Source organism: Phocoena phocoena, chromosome 9 (genome assembly GCF_963924675.1).
Source record: "Phocoena phocoena chromosome 9, mPhoPho1.1, whole genome shotgun sequence".
NCBI lineage: Eukaryota > Metazoa > Chordata > Mammalia > Artiodactyla > Phocoenidae > Phocoena > Phocoena phocoena.
Genome location: NC_089227.1, coordinates 84,832,255 through 84,850,820, shown reverse-complemented (window position 1 = coordinate 84,850,820; position 18,566 = coordinate 84,832,255). Strand labels below are relative to the sequence as shown.

The 18,566-nt window shown below is 35.1% G+C and overlaps 1 protein-coding gene across 1 annotated transcript in view; it reads right to left on the bottom strand.

Moving 5' to 3' along the window:
* Positions 1–18,566, bottom strand: part of MKLN1 (muskelin 1) — a 177,293-nt gene that overhangs the window by 106,468 nt on the left and 52,259 nt on the right. Inside the window, exons 3-4 of the mRNA XM_065883535.1 lie at positions 1,775–1,917; positions 400–488 (exon numbers count right to left, since the gene is read on the bottom strand). Of these exons, the coding sequence (XP_065739607.1) occupies positions 400–488; positions 1,775–1,917 (232 nt within the window). The remainder of the gene's footprint in view (positions 1–399; positions 489–1,774; positions 1,918–18,566) is intronic.

The window sequence follows — 18,566 nt, the reverse complement described above, 5'->3', positions numbered from 1 at the left end:
ACCTTCCATAAAACAATCAAGGCAATCAAATCCATATATCTCATAAAATGAGAAAGTATTTAGAAAAGGTTCTAAGAAACTTTCAAATGAGAAAGTAGAAAAGGTTCCATTTGAAATAACTGTCACTTAGTTACAGATTTATAGAGTAGCGGGTCAGCCAAATAGTAAACATTTTGGGCTTTGTGGGCTAGGCGGTCTCTTGCAACTACTCAACTTTGCCATGTAGTGCAAAAGCAGACAAAGACACTATGTGAACAAGTGGCATGGCAGTGTTGCCATAAAATTTTATTTTAAAATAAAAACAGGGAACCTGCAGGATTTGGCCCACAGGCTGTCGTTTAGTTTGATGACTGATGGTATAAAGAATTTATTTCTACTCCAGAATGCTGAAAACCTTACCTATTTTAATGAATCGACAAGGAAACATCTGTTCATCAATTTTATGCTTCAAGGTAAATGTTTCTTTGTTATAATCATTCTTTAAGCCACTGTGAAAAAAAATAACGTTATCAAATCTGATTTCATAATTTAGTAAATGCACTAAAACAGAGATTAATATCATACTCTGATTTTAAGGTCAATGAATGCTCAGAATATATGACAGGGACAATGTAACGAAGTAGTTGAACATGAGAATATAGGACAAAACTTGTACATTCACATCAACTGCACTATACTGTATTCTCTTAATTAAATGAGAGCTAATGAAAAAATGTTGTGTTAATTAAAGAATGTGACTACAATACATGAAAATGTGACAAGACCTAGTGTCCCTAATGTATAACTAAATACAATATAAAATATTCAAGCAGTAAGAAGAAAATTTAAAAACAATTCATACTCATATCTTACAACTTAAACAGAGCCAAATATTAGAATCTGTCAAAGAATTAAGTTATTAAATTCTGACTAAGATGCCAATGTTCCTTTTATAGCTGAATAAATTTTCAAAGACAACCTTACTCTGTTGGTTTAATAGCATCCGCTTTATCCTACATAAAAATAAACCCGTATCACTTCTCTACTTAAACAACTTGGGCTGACTCAAGTATTTATGGGAAAGTCACTAACCGTCAGGTTGCCTTGTATTCTGACATACTTTCATGACTTAAATCAAATGTAGTCTAGGCGTAATACATACTTATATAAAATATTGTGCTAAAGGGACACACCATGTCACAAATATATCCTAAAACTGCATGGCTTTATTTGTCCACTCCATCTTCTATCCCATTTTTCATCATCTAGAGAGTAAATTAACATTCATTCCTGGTGATCTATGTTGTCAAAACTCAAATTTACTGAGCTCCTTCCAAGAGGCAGGCACCGCAGTAGGTGCAGTCACATACTTTTACTCTGTTTAGTTTCCAATTTATACTAAACTCCCAGAATATTACTTCCAGATTAGGGCACTCAATCTTAATGTTCTGGACAGATTCTATATTTTTACATCAAGGATTACAGCAAAGATTTTTATTATAGCTGAGAAGTATATGTGAAGTCATTAACAATTCAAAAATAAGACTGAAAAACAAGAAGTAGAAAAATACCCCCAAATTTTATTCTTTCTGCTTTGGTAACAATATTAATTAGTATCTGGTGGGAAAAAGCTAACTAAAGCACAATATTAAAATAAGGCACTAGAAATAAAATAGTAGAAATACTCTTTTCTCCTTTGCAAGAAAAAACAAACCATGCAGATTTAGCTACAAAGAGACTAAACTAAGACTGCAGATTGTTTAGAAACTCTTTCCTCCCCATAATCATAACCCACCTGGACAAGAGCTCTGTCATGTTTTCTTCATTCATTCCACCAAAGACTTTAAATTTCTTCAAATTGCAGACATGAGTTTTCTCATATTTTCCAAACGTGATATTCTGGACTATAGCAGGCCTTTCAAGCTTCAGAATCAAGTACTACAAAAAGGAACAACCAAATTATATCCTCCTCCATTTAAAACAAATCGCTAGACAACATGAATAGTTAAAATTTTGGCCAGTCAACTCAAGAACGTGTGTTCATCCTGCCCATCCTACACTGGCAGATTTTTTTATTTTTATTTTTTATGCTAAAGGATAGTATGCAACTGTCAAGCTACCATAACATCACCACTTTCTCCCAGGAAACTACATCATTCTCAACAATGTAGATGAAGGAGGGAAAAAAGGACTAGTGAGATAACTTCTAATCAAGGAATGACATTCAGTAAGATATAACAGACTATGAATAATGAAATAAAACAAAATTAGAATGCAAAGTAACAATTACATATTCTCACTGACTACACTTCAATAATAAATTCAATGTTCAAAATCAGTGGTAAAATTTTAAACCTAGAAAAAAACAGGTTTACTATTCACCCCTGCCAATTTTATAAATTAAAAAACTCAGATCTACCATAGATATATCTAATATAGTTCAAGTTTTGCTATTATACACAGGATAAAATGGCGTCAGTTCATTAGGGAACACATTTTACATTATGCAGGCTGTCTTCAATAATAAAAATTAAGAAGGAAACTACTGCTTGTCAAATACATCGGGAAAAAGCTATTTAGAAAACAACTCATGTTACATGTTGGAGTGGCTTCATGCTTCATAATAATGGGTAATACTCATGATAAAGGAGAATAGAAAGAAGTTGGTGGTCCCACTTTGTACCATACACAAAAATTAACTCAAAATCTATCAAAAGTGATCCAAGATCGAACCAATACAATCAAACCTAAGACATAAAAGTAAGAGGTAAAACTATAAAACTCTTAAGATGAAAATTGGGGTATATCTTCATGACTCTGGATTTGGCAATGGATTCTTAGATATGACTCCAAAGTACAAGCAACAAAATATAAAATAAACTGGACTTCATCAAAATTAAAGTTTTGTGCATCAAAGGACACTATCAAGAAAGTGAGGGCTTCCCTGGTGGTGCAGTGGTTGAGAGTCCGCCTGCCGATGCAGGGGACACAGGTTCATGCCCCAGTCCGGGAGGATCCCACATGCCGCGGAGCGGCTGGGCCCGTGAGCCATGGCCGCTGAGCCTACGCGTCTGGAGCCTGTGCTCCGCAACGGGAGAGGCCACAACAGTGAGAGGCCCGTGTACCGCAAAAAAAAAAAAGAAAGTGAAAAGACAACCTACAGAGTGGGAGAAAATACTTGCAGAAATGTATCTGATGAGGGTTTAGTACCTAGACTATATAAGGAATTTGTACAACAAGAAAAAGACAGACAACCTAATTTAAAAATGGGCAAAGGACCTCAATAGCCCTTACTCCAAAGAAGATAAACAAATGGCCATCAGGCACATGAAAAGGTGTTCAACATCATTAGTCATCAGGAAAATGCAAATCAAAACCACAGTGAAATATAACTTCACACACATTAGGATGGCTATAACCAAAAAAAACAAAATAACAAGTGTTGGCAAGGATGTGAGGAAACCAGAATTCTTATACATGGTGCAGACAATGTGGAACACAGTTTGATGGTTCCTCAAAAAGTTAAACATAGAATTACTACATGACCCAAAAGTTCTACTCCTAGTTAGTTATATAATAAAAATAAATGAAAAAGGTATTCAAACAAACACCTGTACATGAATGTTTCGAGCAGAACTATTCACAATGGCCAAAAGATATATACAACCCAAATGTCCATCAACTGATGAAAGGACAAACAAAAAGAGAGTATGTCTGCACAATGAAATATTATTTAGCCATGAAAAGGAATGCAGTACTGATACATGCTACAACATAGATAAACCTCAAAAACATGTTAAGTGAAAGAGGTCAAATGCAAAAGTCCATATATTGTTATGACTCTATTTACATAAAATATTCAGGTAAATTCATAGATGCAGAAAGCAGGTAAATTCACAGAGGCAGAAAGCAGATTACTGGTTGCCAGGAGCTGGGTTAAGGGTGAAAGGAGAAACTGCTTAATTGGTACCAGGTTTTCTTATGGGGTAATGAAATAACTAGAAGTGATGGCTGTACAACATTGTGAATGTACTAAATGACACTTAATTGTACACTTTAAAATGGTTAGTTTTATGCTATGTGAATTTTACCTCAATAAAATAAAAGAATGAAGCTGGTGGTAACATAAAAGATGATATAATTAATATCTTGTGAGTACTAACTCCCTTGTCTGACAAATTACTCAGATTTTTATGTGTATTATCTCGTTTTAATAGGAGTAGGAGGAATAGGAGTAGTATTTTAATAACAATAATCATCCTCTTCATCCTCATTTTAAAAATTCTGGCTTAGAAAGGCTAAATAACTTACTACAGTTACACAGCTAAAAAACGGCAGAGCTTAGATTAAAAATCAGTCAATCTGCAAAGGAGGCAAGAATATACAATAGAGAAAAAAGACAGTCTCTTCAATAAGTGGTGCTGGGAAAACTGGACGGCTATATGTAAAAGAACCTAAATTTAAGACTGGATACTGTAAAACTCCTGAAAGAAAACATAGGCAGCACACTCTTTGACATAAATCACAGCAGTATCTTTTTTGGATCAATCTCCTACAGTAATGGAAATATAAACAAAAATAAACAAATGGGACCTAATGAAACGTAAAAGCTTTGCACAGCAAAGGAAACCATAAACAAAACAAAAAGACAATCTACAGAAAGGGAAAAAATATTTACAAACAATGAGACCAACAAGGGGTTAATTTCCAAACAGCTCATACAGCTCAACATAAAAAACCAAACAACCCAACCAAAAACTGCACAGAAGATCTAAATAGACATTTCTCCAAAGAAGACATACGGATGGCCAACAGGCACATGAAAAAATGCTCAACATCTCTAATTACTAGAGAAATACAAATCAAAACTGCAATGAGGTATCACCTCACACTAGTCAGAATGGCCAACATCAAAAAGTCTACAAATAATAAATGCTAGAGAGGGTATGGAGAAAAAGGAATGTTGGTGGGAATGTAAATTGGTACAGCCACTACAGAGAACAGTATGTGGTTCATTACAAAAAATAAAAATAGAGTTACCATATGATCTAGAAATCCCACTCCTGGGCATACATTCGGAGAAAACTATAATTTGAAAAGATACATGCACCTCAGTGTTCATAGCAGCACTATTTACAATAGACAAGACATGGAAGCAACCTCAATGTCCATCGACAGATGAATGGATAAAGATGGGGTGTGTGTGTGTGTGTGTGCGCGCGCACGTGTATGTGTGTGTATATATATGTAATGAAATATTACACATCCATAATAAAGAATGAAATAATGCCATTTGCAGCAACATGGACAGACCTAGAGATTATCATAAAGTGAAGTAAGCCAGACAAAGACAAATAACATGTTATCCTTTATATGTGGAATCTTAAAAAAAAAATGATACAAATGAACTTATTTACAAAACAGAAACAGACCCACAGACATAGAAAACAAACTTATGGTTACCAAAGGGGAAAGGATGGGGAGGGATAAATTGGGAGTTTGGGATTAACATATACACACTACTATATATAAAATACATAAACAACAAGGACCTACTGTATAGCACAGGGAACTACACTCAATATTTTGTAATAATCTATTAAGGGAAAAGAATCTGAAAAAGAATATATATATAACTGAATCACTGTGCTCTACATCTGAAACTAACACTGTAAATCAACTATAGTTCAATTAAAAAATTTTTTTTTAATCAATCTGATTTTGTCTGATACTGTTGGTTGGCTGACCCAACCTCCATTCTCAATCCAGTTCTTCCTAGCCACCTTCTGGCCAAAAATAGATACATGGTAAAATTCTGGTCAATGAGATAAGCAGAAGTTTGTTGTGGGATAAGTTTTGCTTTTTGAAACAAATGCTACCTCTTTACTATCTGAACAGTTACAGCTGTAACATCCACTGTGCAACAATGAAGAAAAAGATTAAGAGAATCTCACAGATAGCCATCCCTGAGCCACTCAACTTTCAACAGTAACTGCCTAACTCTAGTTTCCTTGTGTGTGGCAGGGAAAGAGATGGGTGATGGCGGGAAAGAAACTATTTGTTTAACCCACTGTTATAGGACCTTCTATTATTTGGTGCTAAAAGCATTCCTACTGATTCACTAACCCCACAGTCAAAACTTTATTTAATGACTACACAATAACAACTGTTTAGGTTTATATGAGGTTTACATTCTAAGCAGCTATTAAGATTTCTTTACTATAGAAATTGCCATAGGAAAATTGAGATTGCTATTCTTAAGTTATTAATCCTTTTTATCCATATCAAATTAATAGGTGCGGTAATATGATTTTTGGTAACTGAGTTTCTTAAGAATACAGCTGTATATTAGAGAACAGACTACACAGCTAGGCAAGGGACTATTTACATCTCTTTGTCTTTCTCATGAACTCCCACTTCCTCCCATCCCTTCCTCCTCCTTTCTCTCTTTGGTCATTCTTTAAAGTCTCAGTTTACAAGTCAGTTTTCTCTGATAACTGGTTAGTTAGATACAATGTTGTAACTAGTAAAAATGGATCTTTATACAATCTGTTCTGTTGTACACCATCCATCATCCCACATACAACACCTCTAAATACAACCGAAAGCATTTGTCTATATAAAATTTTATTTATAACCAAGTAGGATTTTGTTATTAAAAATTACATAAGTAAAATGTAAATTCTCTAACTGAAGTAAAGCACAATGATCTGACAAATACATTTTAGGTAACATTTTTAATGTTTAATCACATTATTGATAAATTTCATAACTTTATTTTTCAAACTCTTGGGCATCAATGCTGAGTACTGTTACTACTAAACAGTGTTATCCCATAGTTAAAGAGGTTTCCATGACTTTTAATTTGGAGAAATAACTGCTGTAGATTTAGTAATAGAAACTGTAAAAAAAAAAAAAAGTCATTAAGAATGAACATTTTAGAAAAACTATTTTAGATCCTTTATTATCAACCTTTAAATTCTGTATATGTGAATATTAATAAATTAATTTTAAAATAAAACAACAACTCACAATCTCTTTATCAAAGCAGAGGGTAGGCTCATAGAGGATCAAAGAACTATCTATCACATGGTCCTTCATTTAGCCATAGAATTAAGGAAACAATGAAAAAAATTTAATGTTCAAAACTGTTCACAATTTCAGCCCAAAGAGATTTTTTTCAGCATGAAAAACAGTTTAAAAATCATTTTTAATCATAGGGATGTTAACAATTTATAAGAAATAAAGATGATATAAAGGAGAAATGATGATCTATCAGCATCCATTAGATTAGATGGATCTATCAGCAAAAGTATACCCCAGGAGGTGAGTCTTAAAGGATGAGACAGAGTGCATTAGTTTCCTCAGGCTGCCATAACATATTACAACAAACTTGGTGGTTTAAAACAACGGAAATTTATTCTCTCACAGTTCTGGAGGCCAGAAGTCTGAAATCAAGATGTTAGGAGGACCATGTTCCCTCCAAAGGCTCTAAGAGAGGATCCTTCTTTGTCACTACCCATTATCCAGTGGCTCCTGGTGTTCCTTGCTTGTGGCAGCATAACTCCAATCTCTGCCTCCATCTTCACATGACCTTCTTCCTTGTGTCCCTCTGTATTTTCTCCTTTTCTGTGTCTAATAAAAACACTTGTCATTGGATTTAGGGCTCACCCTAATCCAGGATGATCTCACTCTAAGATCTTTATCTTCATCACATCTGCTAAAACCTATATTTCAAATAAGGTTACATTCTGAGGTTGCACATATCTGTTTTGGGAGGGAGGGGCACTAATAACCTACTACACAGAGCTAGGCAGGCAAAAAGGCTTATGAAAAATGAGTTATAGAAGCTGTTAAAAGGCCAGCATGGTTGGAGCCTAATAAGCAAGGTGGAAAATGGTAATGTTGAGATTGAAGAGGTAAGCAGTTACCATATCATGCATTATAAATTATAAATGCAATGGAATCCATTAAGCACAATGGAAAGCCAAGATCTGATTAACATCACACACACACACACACACACACACACACACACACACACACACGCATACACAGAGTCTGCCTTGTACAGAATGGATTGGAGGGACTGGCAGATGAGTTAGGATAGTTACAATAATTCTGACAAGAGATGACATGAAGGAGACTTGAACTAAGGTGGTGCAGAGATAGAGAGGATTCGACAGTTTTGACATATATTTTGGAGATAGAATGAATGGGGTTAAGTGATAGCTGGATATAGGGAGGGGAGAAGGAAGTATCAAGATGATGATTTAGTTTCTGACTAGAGTAACAGGGTAGTTGAAATATCATTTACTCTGATGTGAAGGACTGACAAAGAAACAGGCAGCATTAGAACAGGAAATAACACTAGAAAAGTCCAGACTGTATTATCTATGTAAATCTCAGACTGTGTAATAAATCACCCAGTGTCTTAAAACAATAGTGATTTATGATTTCTCATGATTCTGTGGGTTCAGTGGATAGTTCTTCCATGATATCTCCTGGACTTATTCATGTAGCTGTATCAGCTGGTGGGACTGGACTTAGTTGGGGTAGAGAGTGGGGAAGCTGGACTTAGCTGGGATGACTGGGTCCCTCCATATAGGCTTTTATCCTCAAGGAGGCTAGATGGGCTTTCTTCAGAGCAAGTGGTCTCAGAGTTCAAGATACAGAGAACAGAAGCTACAAGGCCTTTTGAGGCCTTGCTTAGAAGTTGCAATAACAATTCCATAGAATTTTCTGTTGGTTAAAGCAAGTGACAAGACCAGCCAAGATTTATAAGGTAGGGGAACAGACTGCACCTCTTACTGGAAGGAGCTGTAATATGTGACCATATTAAGAAATTTGGACTCTATTCTAGAAGAAGTAGAGAAATATAAAAGTGTTTTAAGATATGGGAAACAATAAAATTCAATACCCATTCAGGATTAGAAATTCTCAGAAAACTACAAATAGAAGAAAATTTTCTCAAACTGACATAGGACATCTATAAAATATCCACAGCCAGCATCATACTTAATGAAAATTCCCCCTAGTACTGGGACATAAGAAAAGTTGAGGCTGGGGAGCCACAGAAGGGGAGGAAATATTTGTAAACCATGTATCTGATAAAGGACTTATACACAAAACATACAAAGGCTCTAAAATTCAATAATAAGAAAGTAAACAAACAAATGCTAAAATGGACAAACCTTTTGAATAGACATGTCACCAAAGAACATTTAGAGAGGCAAACAACCATATGAAAAGATGGTCAACATCAATAATCATTTTTAAAATGCAAATTAAAACCACAAAGACTTGTTCATTAATTTTCAATGCATCTTTGTTTGTAATTGCCAAAAGCTGGAAAATAATCCAGTGTCCATCAACAGATAAGTACATAAACAAACTGTGATATGTCCATATGAGAGAATTCAGTTGGGCAACAAAAATGAATGAATTATTGATGCAAACTACAACATGGATGAATCTCAAAATAATCACTTTGAGTGAAATAAGTCAGACAAAAAATGCATACCATATTTCTCCACTTATATAAAACCCTAGAAAATGCAAATGAATCTACAGTGAAAGAAGCGTGGTGCCTAGAGATGGGGGATGGAGGTGAGTGGAAGGGATTAAAAGAAGACATGGAAAACTTTGGTGGTAATAGTCATGTTTAGTATTTCAGGAGTGGTGGTATTTTCAAGAGCGTACACATATGTTCAAACGTATCACACTGTACAGTAAAAATATAAAGTTTATTGTATGTCCATTATACTTTAATAGCTGCTTAAAAATAATAAAAGTTAGTGTTAAAGAAATGAATAAGCAAGTCACAGACTGGGAGAAAATATTCACAATACATAACTTACAAGGAACTTATACCCAGAATATATATAAACAACTTCTACAACTCCGTAATAAAAAAAGAAAACAACCCCACTTTTTTAAAGGAGTAAAAATTCACAAGAAAGATAAATGAACAGCCATAAGCAAATGGAAAGAAGTGCTTAATATAAAGAGTCATCAGGGAATTATAAATTAAAACCATTTTACACCACCAATAAACACTAAAATTAAAATGTGTGTCAATGCCAAATGTTGGTGAGGCTATGAAGCAACTAGCAGTCTGATAATTTCATACAAAGTAATGTACAGCTGACCCTGAACAACATGGGTTTGAACTGCACAGGTACACTTACATGCAACATTTTTGCAGTAAATACCTTGGAAAATTTTTTGGAGATTTGCAACAATCTGAAAAGACCTAGAAATTTGAAAAAAACTGAAAAACAGACAATTTGGAAAAAGCCTAGAAATAACAAAAAAATTAAGAAAAAGGTATGCAATGAATGCATAAAATATATGTAGATACTAGTCTATTTTATCATTTACTACCATAAAATATATACAAATCTATTATAAAAAGTTAAAATTTATCAAAACGTACACACACAAACCCTTACAAACTGTATATGGTGCCATCTGCAGTGAGGCGAAATGTAAACAAAGTTGCAATATTAAATTGTAACTGCATAAAATTAACTGCAATATATACTATACTACTGTAATAATTTCATAGCCACCTTCTGTTGCTATTGTGGTGAGCTCAAGTGTTGAGAGCATCTGCCTAAAATGCCATGTGATGCTTATCATCTCCATGTGAGCAGCTGTCTCTCCAGTATATTGCATATCTCAGTAAGAAGTGATCTCTCGCAGTTCTCACGTATTTTTCACTGTTTAGTGCAATACTGTGAACCACGAATAAAACCATGAAACCCATACAAAGCGCCACTCGTAATGCTGGAAGTGCTCCCAAGAAGCAAAGAAAAGTCATGACATTATAAGAGAAAGTTGAATTACTTAATATCTACCACAGATTGGCGTCCGCAGCTGCAGATACCCACCATTTCAAGATAAATGAATCTCAAGTAAGGCCCATTGTAATAAAAGAAAAAGAAATCCATGAAGCCATTGCTACAGCTATGCCAGAAGGCACAAAAACCTTGCAGTTTTCGTGAAATACCTTTTAATCTTATTTTGAAAATGTAGCTTTTATGTGGGTGCAGGATTGCTATAAGAAAGGCATTACCTACAGACTCTAATGATTCGGGAAAAAGCAAAGTCATTACATGACAACTTAAAGCAAAAGGAATGTGAAAGATCTAAAGCTGGAGAATTTAATGCTAGCAAAGGATGGTTTGATAATTTTACAATAGAAAAAGGTTTGGCTTAAAAAATGTCAAGGTAGGGCCTCCCTGGTGGCACAGTGGTTAAGAATCTGCCTGCCAATGCAAGGGACAAGGGTTCGAGCCCTGGCCCAGGAAGATCCCACATGCCGCGGAGCAACTAAGCCCATGAGCCACAACTACTGAGCCTGAGCTCTAGCCCGTAAGCCACAACTACTGAGCCCATGTGCCACAACTACTGAAGCCTGTGCGCCTAGAGCCAGTGCTCCGCAACGAGAAACCACGACAATGAGAAGCCCGTGCACAACACAGCTCGCCACAACTAGAGAAAGCCCATGCACAGCAATGAAGACCCAACACAGCCAAAAATTAATTAATTAATTTTTTTAAATGTCAAGGTATCAGGGGAATCAGTGCACCAGCCAACCTAGAGGCAGCATATGAGTTTCCAAATGCCATTAACAAAATCATTGAGGAGAAAAAATAGCTGCCTGAACAAGTTTTTAATGTGCCATATCCTGGGAAAAAATTCCACAAAGGATATTTAAGAAAGGAAGTGAGCACCAGGATTTAAGGCAGGAAGGGATAGGCTGACTCTACTATTTTGTGTAAATGCAGTCGGGTTTATGATCGGGACTGCCCTTTTCTATAAGGTTGTAAAACAAGAAGGCCTGGGCGAAAACCCTTTTTCTGGATTGGTTCCACTGATGCTTTGTCCTTGAAGACAGGAAGCACTTTGCCAGTAAGGGACTACCTTTTAAAGTTCTTTTGATATTGGACAATACCTCTGGCTACTCAGAACCCCGTGAGTGCAATGTCAAAGGCATCAAAGTGGTCTACTTGCCCCCAAATACAATGTCTCTAACTCAACCTCTAGATTAGGGAGTCATAAGGACCTTTAAGGTTCATTACACACGGTACTCCATGGGAAGGACTGCCAATGCTATGGAAGAAAACTCTGGTAGAACATCATGGAAGTCTGGAAGGATTTCACCACTGAATATGCCATGGTTATTATAGAAAAAGCTGTGAAAGTCATTAAGCCCAAAACAACAAATTCCTGCTGAGGAAAACTGTGTCTAGATTTGTGTATGATTTCACAGGATTTATGACAGTCAATCAAGGAAATCCTGAAAGAGATAGTTGATATGGCAAAAAAGGTAAGGGGTGAAGGGTTTCAAAACATGGATCTTGGAGAAATTCAAGGGCTAACAGACACCACACCAGAGGAATTAACAGAAGATAACTTGGAGATGAGTGCTTCCAAACCAGTGCCAGACGATGAGGAAGAAGACACAGAAGAAGCAGTGCTGGAAAACAAACTGACATTAGACAATCTGGCAGAAAGAAGGATTCCAATTATTCAATACTGCTTTTGACTTCTTTTACAACATGGACCCTTCTATGACATGGGCACTAAAACTAAAGCAAACAGTGGAAGAAGGATTGGTACTGTATAGAAACATTTTTAGAGAAATGGAAAAGCAAAAAAGTCAGAAATTACAGTTTATTTATGTAAGGTTACACCAAGTGTGCCTGCCTCTCCTGCCTCCTCTTGGAACTCCTCTACCTCTTCCACCGAGGCCACTCCGGAGACAGCAAGACCAACCCCTCATCTTCCTCCTCCTCCTCAACCTACTCAACATGAAGATAACAAGGATGAAGACCTTTATGATGACCCACTTCCACTTAATGAATAGTAAATAATCATCATGCTGTACAATCAATAAACCTCTGCTGTATATATGTGTGCGTCTTCATGTGAAAATTTAATAAGTGTACAGCAAGAACTATATGAAACGTTTCTGTGTCATCATCATTGCCTAAGTATTCATTGTATAGAACACCATGTACAAGACTTGTATTGAAGTGGCTAGCCTATCCTTACATAGGCATAAGGTGACTGACATTTTATACAAAATTAACAATGTTAGTTTTCTTACTGTTTGATAACTTTGTTTTCAAATGATTACATTATCATACAGTATGCTCCCCTCTCTCTAGCAATTGGAAACTAAGTGTCAGCCTATCATCACAGGTAAGTAGTTTTGGAGAAAATGTTAACAATGTTTCCAAAACTGTATTATGAATATGACTATAACACTGTATACCATAAAAGTTTTATAACAACTCATTCATTAGTGTATAGGGTAGGGTACTGTGAAGCAACTGTATCAATTACACTAGGCTACCAGAAATCAACCATATTGCCACTTCTTTATTATCAATGCATGAATAGCTATACCTGTAAATAAATATGAATTTCTTTTCCACATTTTACCTTTTCATTTTTAGTGTCTAGTGTTAGTAATACATATAACATCTACAGTGTTTTGTATCATGTGAGACGATATTGATGTAGGTACCAACACACAATTCATCTTGTACACAGACAACATACACTTATGATATTGATAAACATAGTACAGTAAAGTAAATGTACTTTCTCTTCCTTATGATTTTCTTAATAACATTTTCTTTTCTCTAGCTTACTTTGTTGTAAGATATAGTGTATAATACATATAATGTACAAAATACGTGCTAACTGACAATATATCTTATCAATAAGCCTTCGGATGAACAGTAGGCTATCGGTAATATTTGGGGGAGTCAAAAGTTACATGCAGATTTTCAACTGCATGGGGGTTGCCACCTCTTCACATTGTTAAAGGGTCAACTGCATCTCTACCTTATGATGCAGCAATTCTATCTCTAGATATTTACCCCCAAATAAGGGAAAGTATGTATTATTTTTTAAATCTTATAAAAGAATGTTTATATAAGCGTTATTCATAATCACCCAAAACTGAAATATTGCAAATGTCCATAAACAGGAAAATGGATAAACAAATCTTGGCATGTCCACAGAACAGAATGGTATTCTGTAATGAAAAGATATGAAATACTGATGCACATAAGACATGGACAAGCATCCCCCCACCCCAAAATTCTGAGTAGAAAAAGCCATATATAAAAGAGTATATACTCATTTCTATTAATTTTGGAACTGGTAAAACTAATCTACAGCAAAAGAAATCCAAACAGTGGTTGCCTCTGGGTAGAGGGTGAGAGAGTTAAGGATTCACTGGTAAGGGACGGAAAGGATCTTCCTGACCCAATGAAAACATTTTTTATCTTGATAGGGGTGTAAATTATATTAGTGTATGCATTTTTCAAAATGGATACTATACACTTAAGGTTCATGCATTTCACTATATGGAAATCATATTAAATAAAAATGTATTATTCAAAACGTACAATGTTGTTTTCACACACTTGGGCAAAATACCATAAAGAAGCTTCATAAATTTACTGGTATCCTGTTTCCACAGATAGAAATTACATTGAAATGCATATATTTTCTCCTTACTTTGCAAGTAACTCTTATTCCTATAATATTCTTGTTATGGTTCATCAAACAGAGAAAGAATAACGTAAGTGTACTGCAAAAGCTGTAACACACACACATACACCCAACTGTATTAAGTAATCACTAAAGTTTTTTTTGACCTGCAAAAGCAGAATGCCTGCAGTTTGTTAAACAACTTTAACTACTCTCTCTCTAGCCCCAGAAAGCAAAGAATATTACCTAATACCATACTTTTATTTAAACTACCTTAGAAGGAACTTATAATTGTAGTAGAAGAATTATGATCTAATCTTTCTTAAAGCAATTATCAAGACATATGTAACTGCCTGTACATTTCAACCAACCCTAGGGTATTCCCCAGTCACCTTGAAAGACATATTTTCCATGGCAGTATCAGTAACTTCTATAAAACATATCTGATGTGGGAGAAGGGTGAAATTACTATCTTAAAGTATTTATAGGGTTTTCATTCATGCTACATTTACTCCCTCCCAGTACAGAGAGAGAATCCAGAATCAACAGCAATGTTTTCTCATTAGGTCTAAAAATATTTGCTCCCTACCACAATGAAAATGGCTTTCATTTTTTTCTGTTTATATAAATTATAAATATAAATTGAAAATGAGAATCAAAAGAGATAAAAGTATAAGAATAAAATTGAAAAGAAATTTAAAATTACCTAAATGCCATTATCTTGACACAACCACCACCATTTTGATGATGATTCATTTGAACTCTATGCACACACTCACACAGACACATACTTTACATAAGTCGAATATCAAATATTTTGACGGGAATAACTTTTTAAAATAATTGTTTTCTCTCTTTTTCCTAACTCATCTCCTCCTCTCTTAAATAACCAATGCCAACAACCAGATGTATATCCTATCATATCTTTATCTGGGCTCACTGTATCAAATAAAAATATACACATGTACATACACATATAGTGGTGAGGGAGGGAGAGTTGTTATTCAGGTAACAACAGTAGGATCTTATTATAGATGTTTCTCTGCATCATGCTTTTCTCATTTTATAGTGGAAATTCCTCCAAGTTAACTGGTATGAAGCCAGTTCATTTCATTTAAATGGCTGACAATATTCCATGAAAAATGTATTCAAGCATTCCCCAATAGATGTGTTCTCTTTTTTTCTCCTGCGTCAAAATCCGACCCTCACTAACAGGGTGAAATAATAAATGTTTGTTTTTAACTGCTAAATTCTGCGGTCATTTGTTACACAGCAATTGATGACTAATACAGCACCCAAGGTCAAAAGAAATATCAACGGTTCTATTTCTTAAGTAGTTAGGTCCAAACAATAAGTATAATACTTATGCCCTGACAATTTAGTAGCCATCCAAAAAAAAATAATCAACATATATTACAAGAAAAATATTTGTATTTTTACCTACCCCACTCATAACCCAACACAAGCTTTCGAGAGAAGTGTTTAGGGTTCATTCACTCTCAAAACATGCCATACGTCCTAGCATTCATGTACACACTTATAGTTTTTTCTCATTATGGGAAAAAAAGGAGTAGCTGAGAGGCTTTGATTTTGTTTTCCACCCCTCTCTAGATAACTGCACCATTAACTTCCTTATCTGCTTAAGCTGCATATACTAAACATAATTAAAATTTCTTACTGACAGAATCAAGCACTGTGAGCATCAAACAGTATATCTGAATAACAGCAATGCCTTAGATCTGTGCAGTCTAATACACAGCCACTAGCCACCTGGGGCTATTTAATCTAAAATAATTAAATAAAATTTAAAATTGCATTCCTTAGATGCACTAGCCTCATTTCAAGTACTCAATAGCCACCTGTGGTTAGCAGCTGCCGTATTATATATACAGTGCAGATTATAGAGTATTTTCATCACTGCAGAAAGTTTACTAGAAACACTATCCTAGAGGTTAATGAAATACAGAGTATTCTTGCACCAAAGACCCCCTATATGTTATACTTTTGGTTTTCTATTTGTTACTTAGATTCTTCTGTCTTCCCCCTTATGACACTTTGTCAGTTGTCAACTTGCTGTTAATGTGCCTATCTTTCACAGCTACGCCCCCCATGCACAAAGCTGCTTCCAGTTGCTGAAACCGAAAGAAACAATCAACCAAACAGATTAACATTATATCCAAAGTGGATTCTTAAGAAAAGGTCCTTAGAACCTAAAATCTCATCACAATGCTTTTGATTTTTCAGAGTCCTCTTTTCCTTTCTTTCTAATTCTCAGACCTGTTCAAGATATGGTAAATGAATTGTTAGTTACAGTATAGTTGTTCCTCACTATTCATGGGTTTTGCACTTGCAAATTCATCTACTCACTAAAATTTATTTTTAACATCAAATCAATACTCTCAGTCATTCCTGGACATGCACAGAGCAGCAAAAAATTTAAGTTGCCAGAAGCACACTCTCCCAGCTAAGGTCAAACAGTGGACCCTATGCCTTCTTGTTTTAGCTCTCATATTACAAACAAGTTTCCTTTTCATGGTCTATTTAGGCACATTTAAAAATATTTCTGTGTTTTCTGTTGGTGTTTCACTGTCTAAAATGATCCCCAAGTATAGTGCTGAAGTGCTGTCTAGTGTTTCTAAATGCAAGAAGGCTGCAATGTGCCTTACAGAGAAAATATGTGTATTAGATAAGCTTCATTCAGGCAAGAGTTACAGTGCTAATGGCTGAGTCCAATGCTAATGAATAAACAATATACACAAAGTAAGGTGTCTTTAAACAGAAATGCATATAAAGCAACATTATGTATTGACTGGTTGATGAAAATCTGTAACAAGAGGCTATTACAGTGAAAGATCCACCAGACTGGTAAAATCTAAAAATCATCCATAGAAGTGATGGGAAGAACACAATGCACAACAACTTTCATACACTGCCAGTCAGAGTATAAATTATACATCTATTTTGTAAAAACAGTTTTGCATTACCAGATAAAAGTTGGACACACATATCCTCTATGATCCAGCAACTGTACACCAAGGTATATACCCTAAAGAAACTCTTGTATGTGTGTACCAGGAAAAAACATAGAAGAATATTCATAGCATCTTGTTCCTAAGAGCAAAAACTATAAAAAACTCAAAAGCCTATCAACTGAAAAATGGATAGATATATTTTGGCATACTTATATACTGGAATACTAAACAGTAGTGAAAACTAACAAACTATAATTATACTCGGCAACATTAATATCATAATGTTAAGCAAACAAACAAAAAGCTAGCCAAAGAAGATGTATAATGAGTGATTCAATATATATTATATTTAAATAAAGCCAAAGCCAGACAAAACTTAAATCACAGGAATTTATAAACATATACATATATAATACTGTGAGAATATGCTTAAAAAAATATGAAATAATAATTACTGGGGGGGATTAGAGGATAGATATAAGATGGGGCTCACAGGAAGCTTCAAAGGTTGTAGCAGTTTTCCATTTCTAAGGATGGTTGACAAGTAAACAGGTATTTGCTTTATTATTCTTTGTATTTTATATATAAATGTGTGTGTATTCTTTGGATATATATTTTGCAATTAAACACTTAAAACACCAGGTGATCCAAAAAGGTTTGTAAACTGTAAAAAAACAATTAAAAAGGAAAAATAAGTAGAGACTAGGTTTTTAAGAATTACACTAGAATAAAAAAAAAATAAAGTAAGTTTTTTTTTTTTTTTTGCAGTACGCGGGCCTCTCACCGTTGAGTTGCGGAGCACAGGCTCCGGACGCGCAGGCTCAGCCGCTCTGAGGCATGTGGGATCCTCCCAGACCGGGGCACGAACCCGCGTCCCCTGCATCGGCAGGCAGACTCCCAACCACTGCGCCACCAGGGAAGCCCCAAGTAAGTTTTATTTACCCATCTTCTTTACCTATCAGAGCATTAATTTCCTCAAGGATATGGACATAAGTGCTAATGCTGAAAGTGTAATATAACTGAAAAATGATGATTTTTTAATTCAGATGACATCAGACACCACTTGTCAAGGAAACAATTTAGCTCATGGTCCTA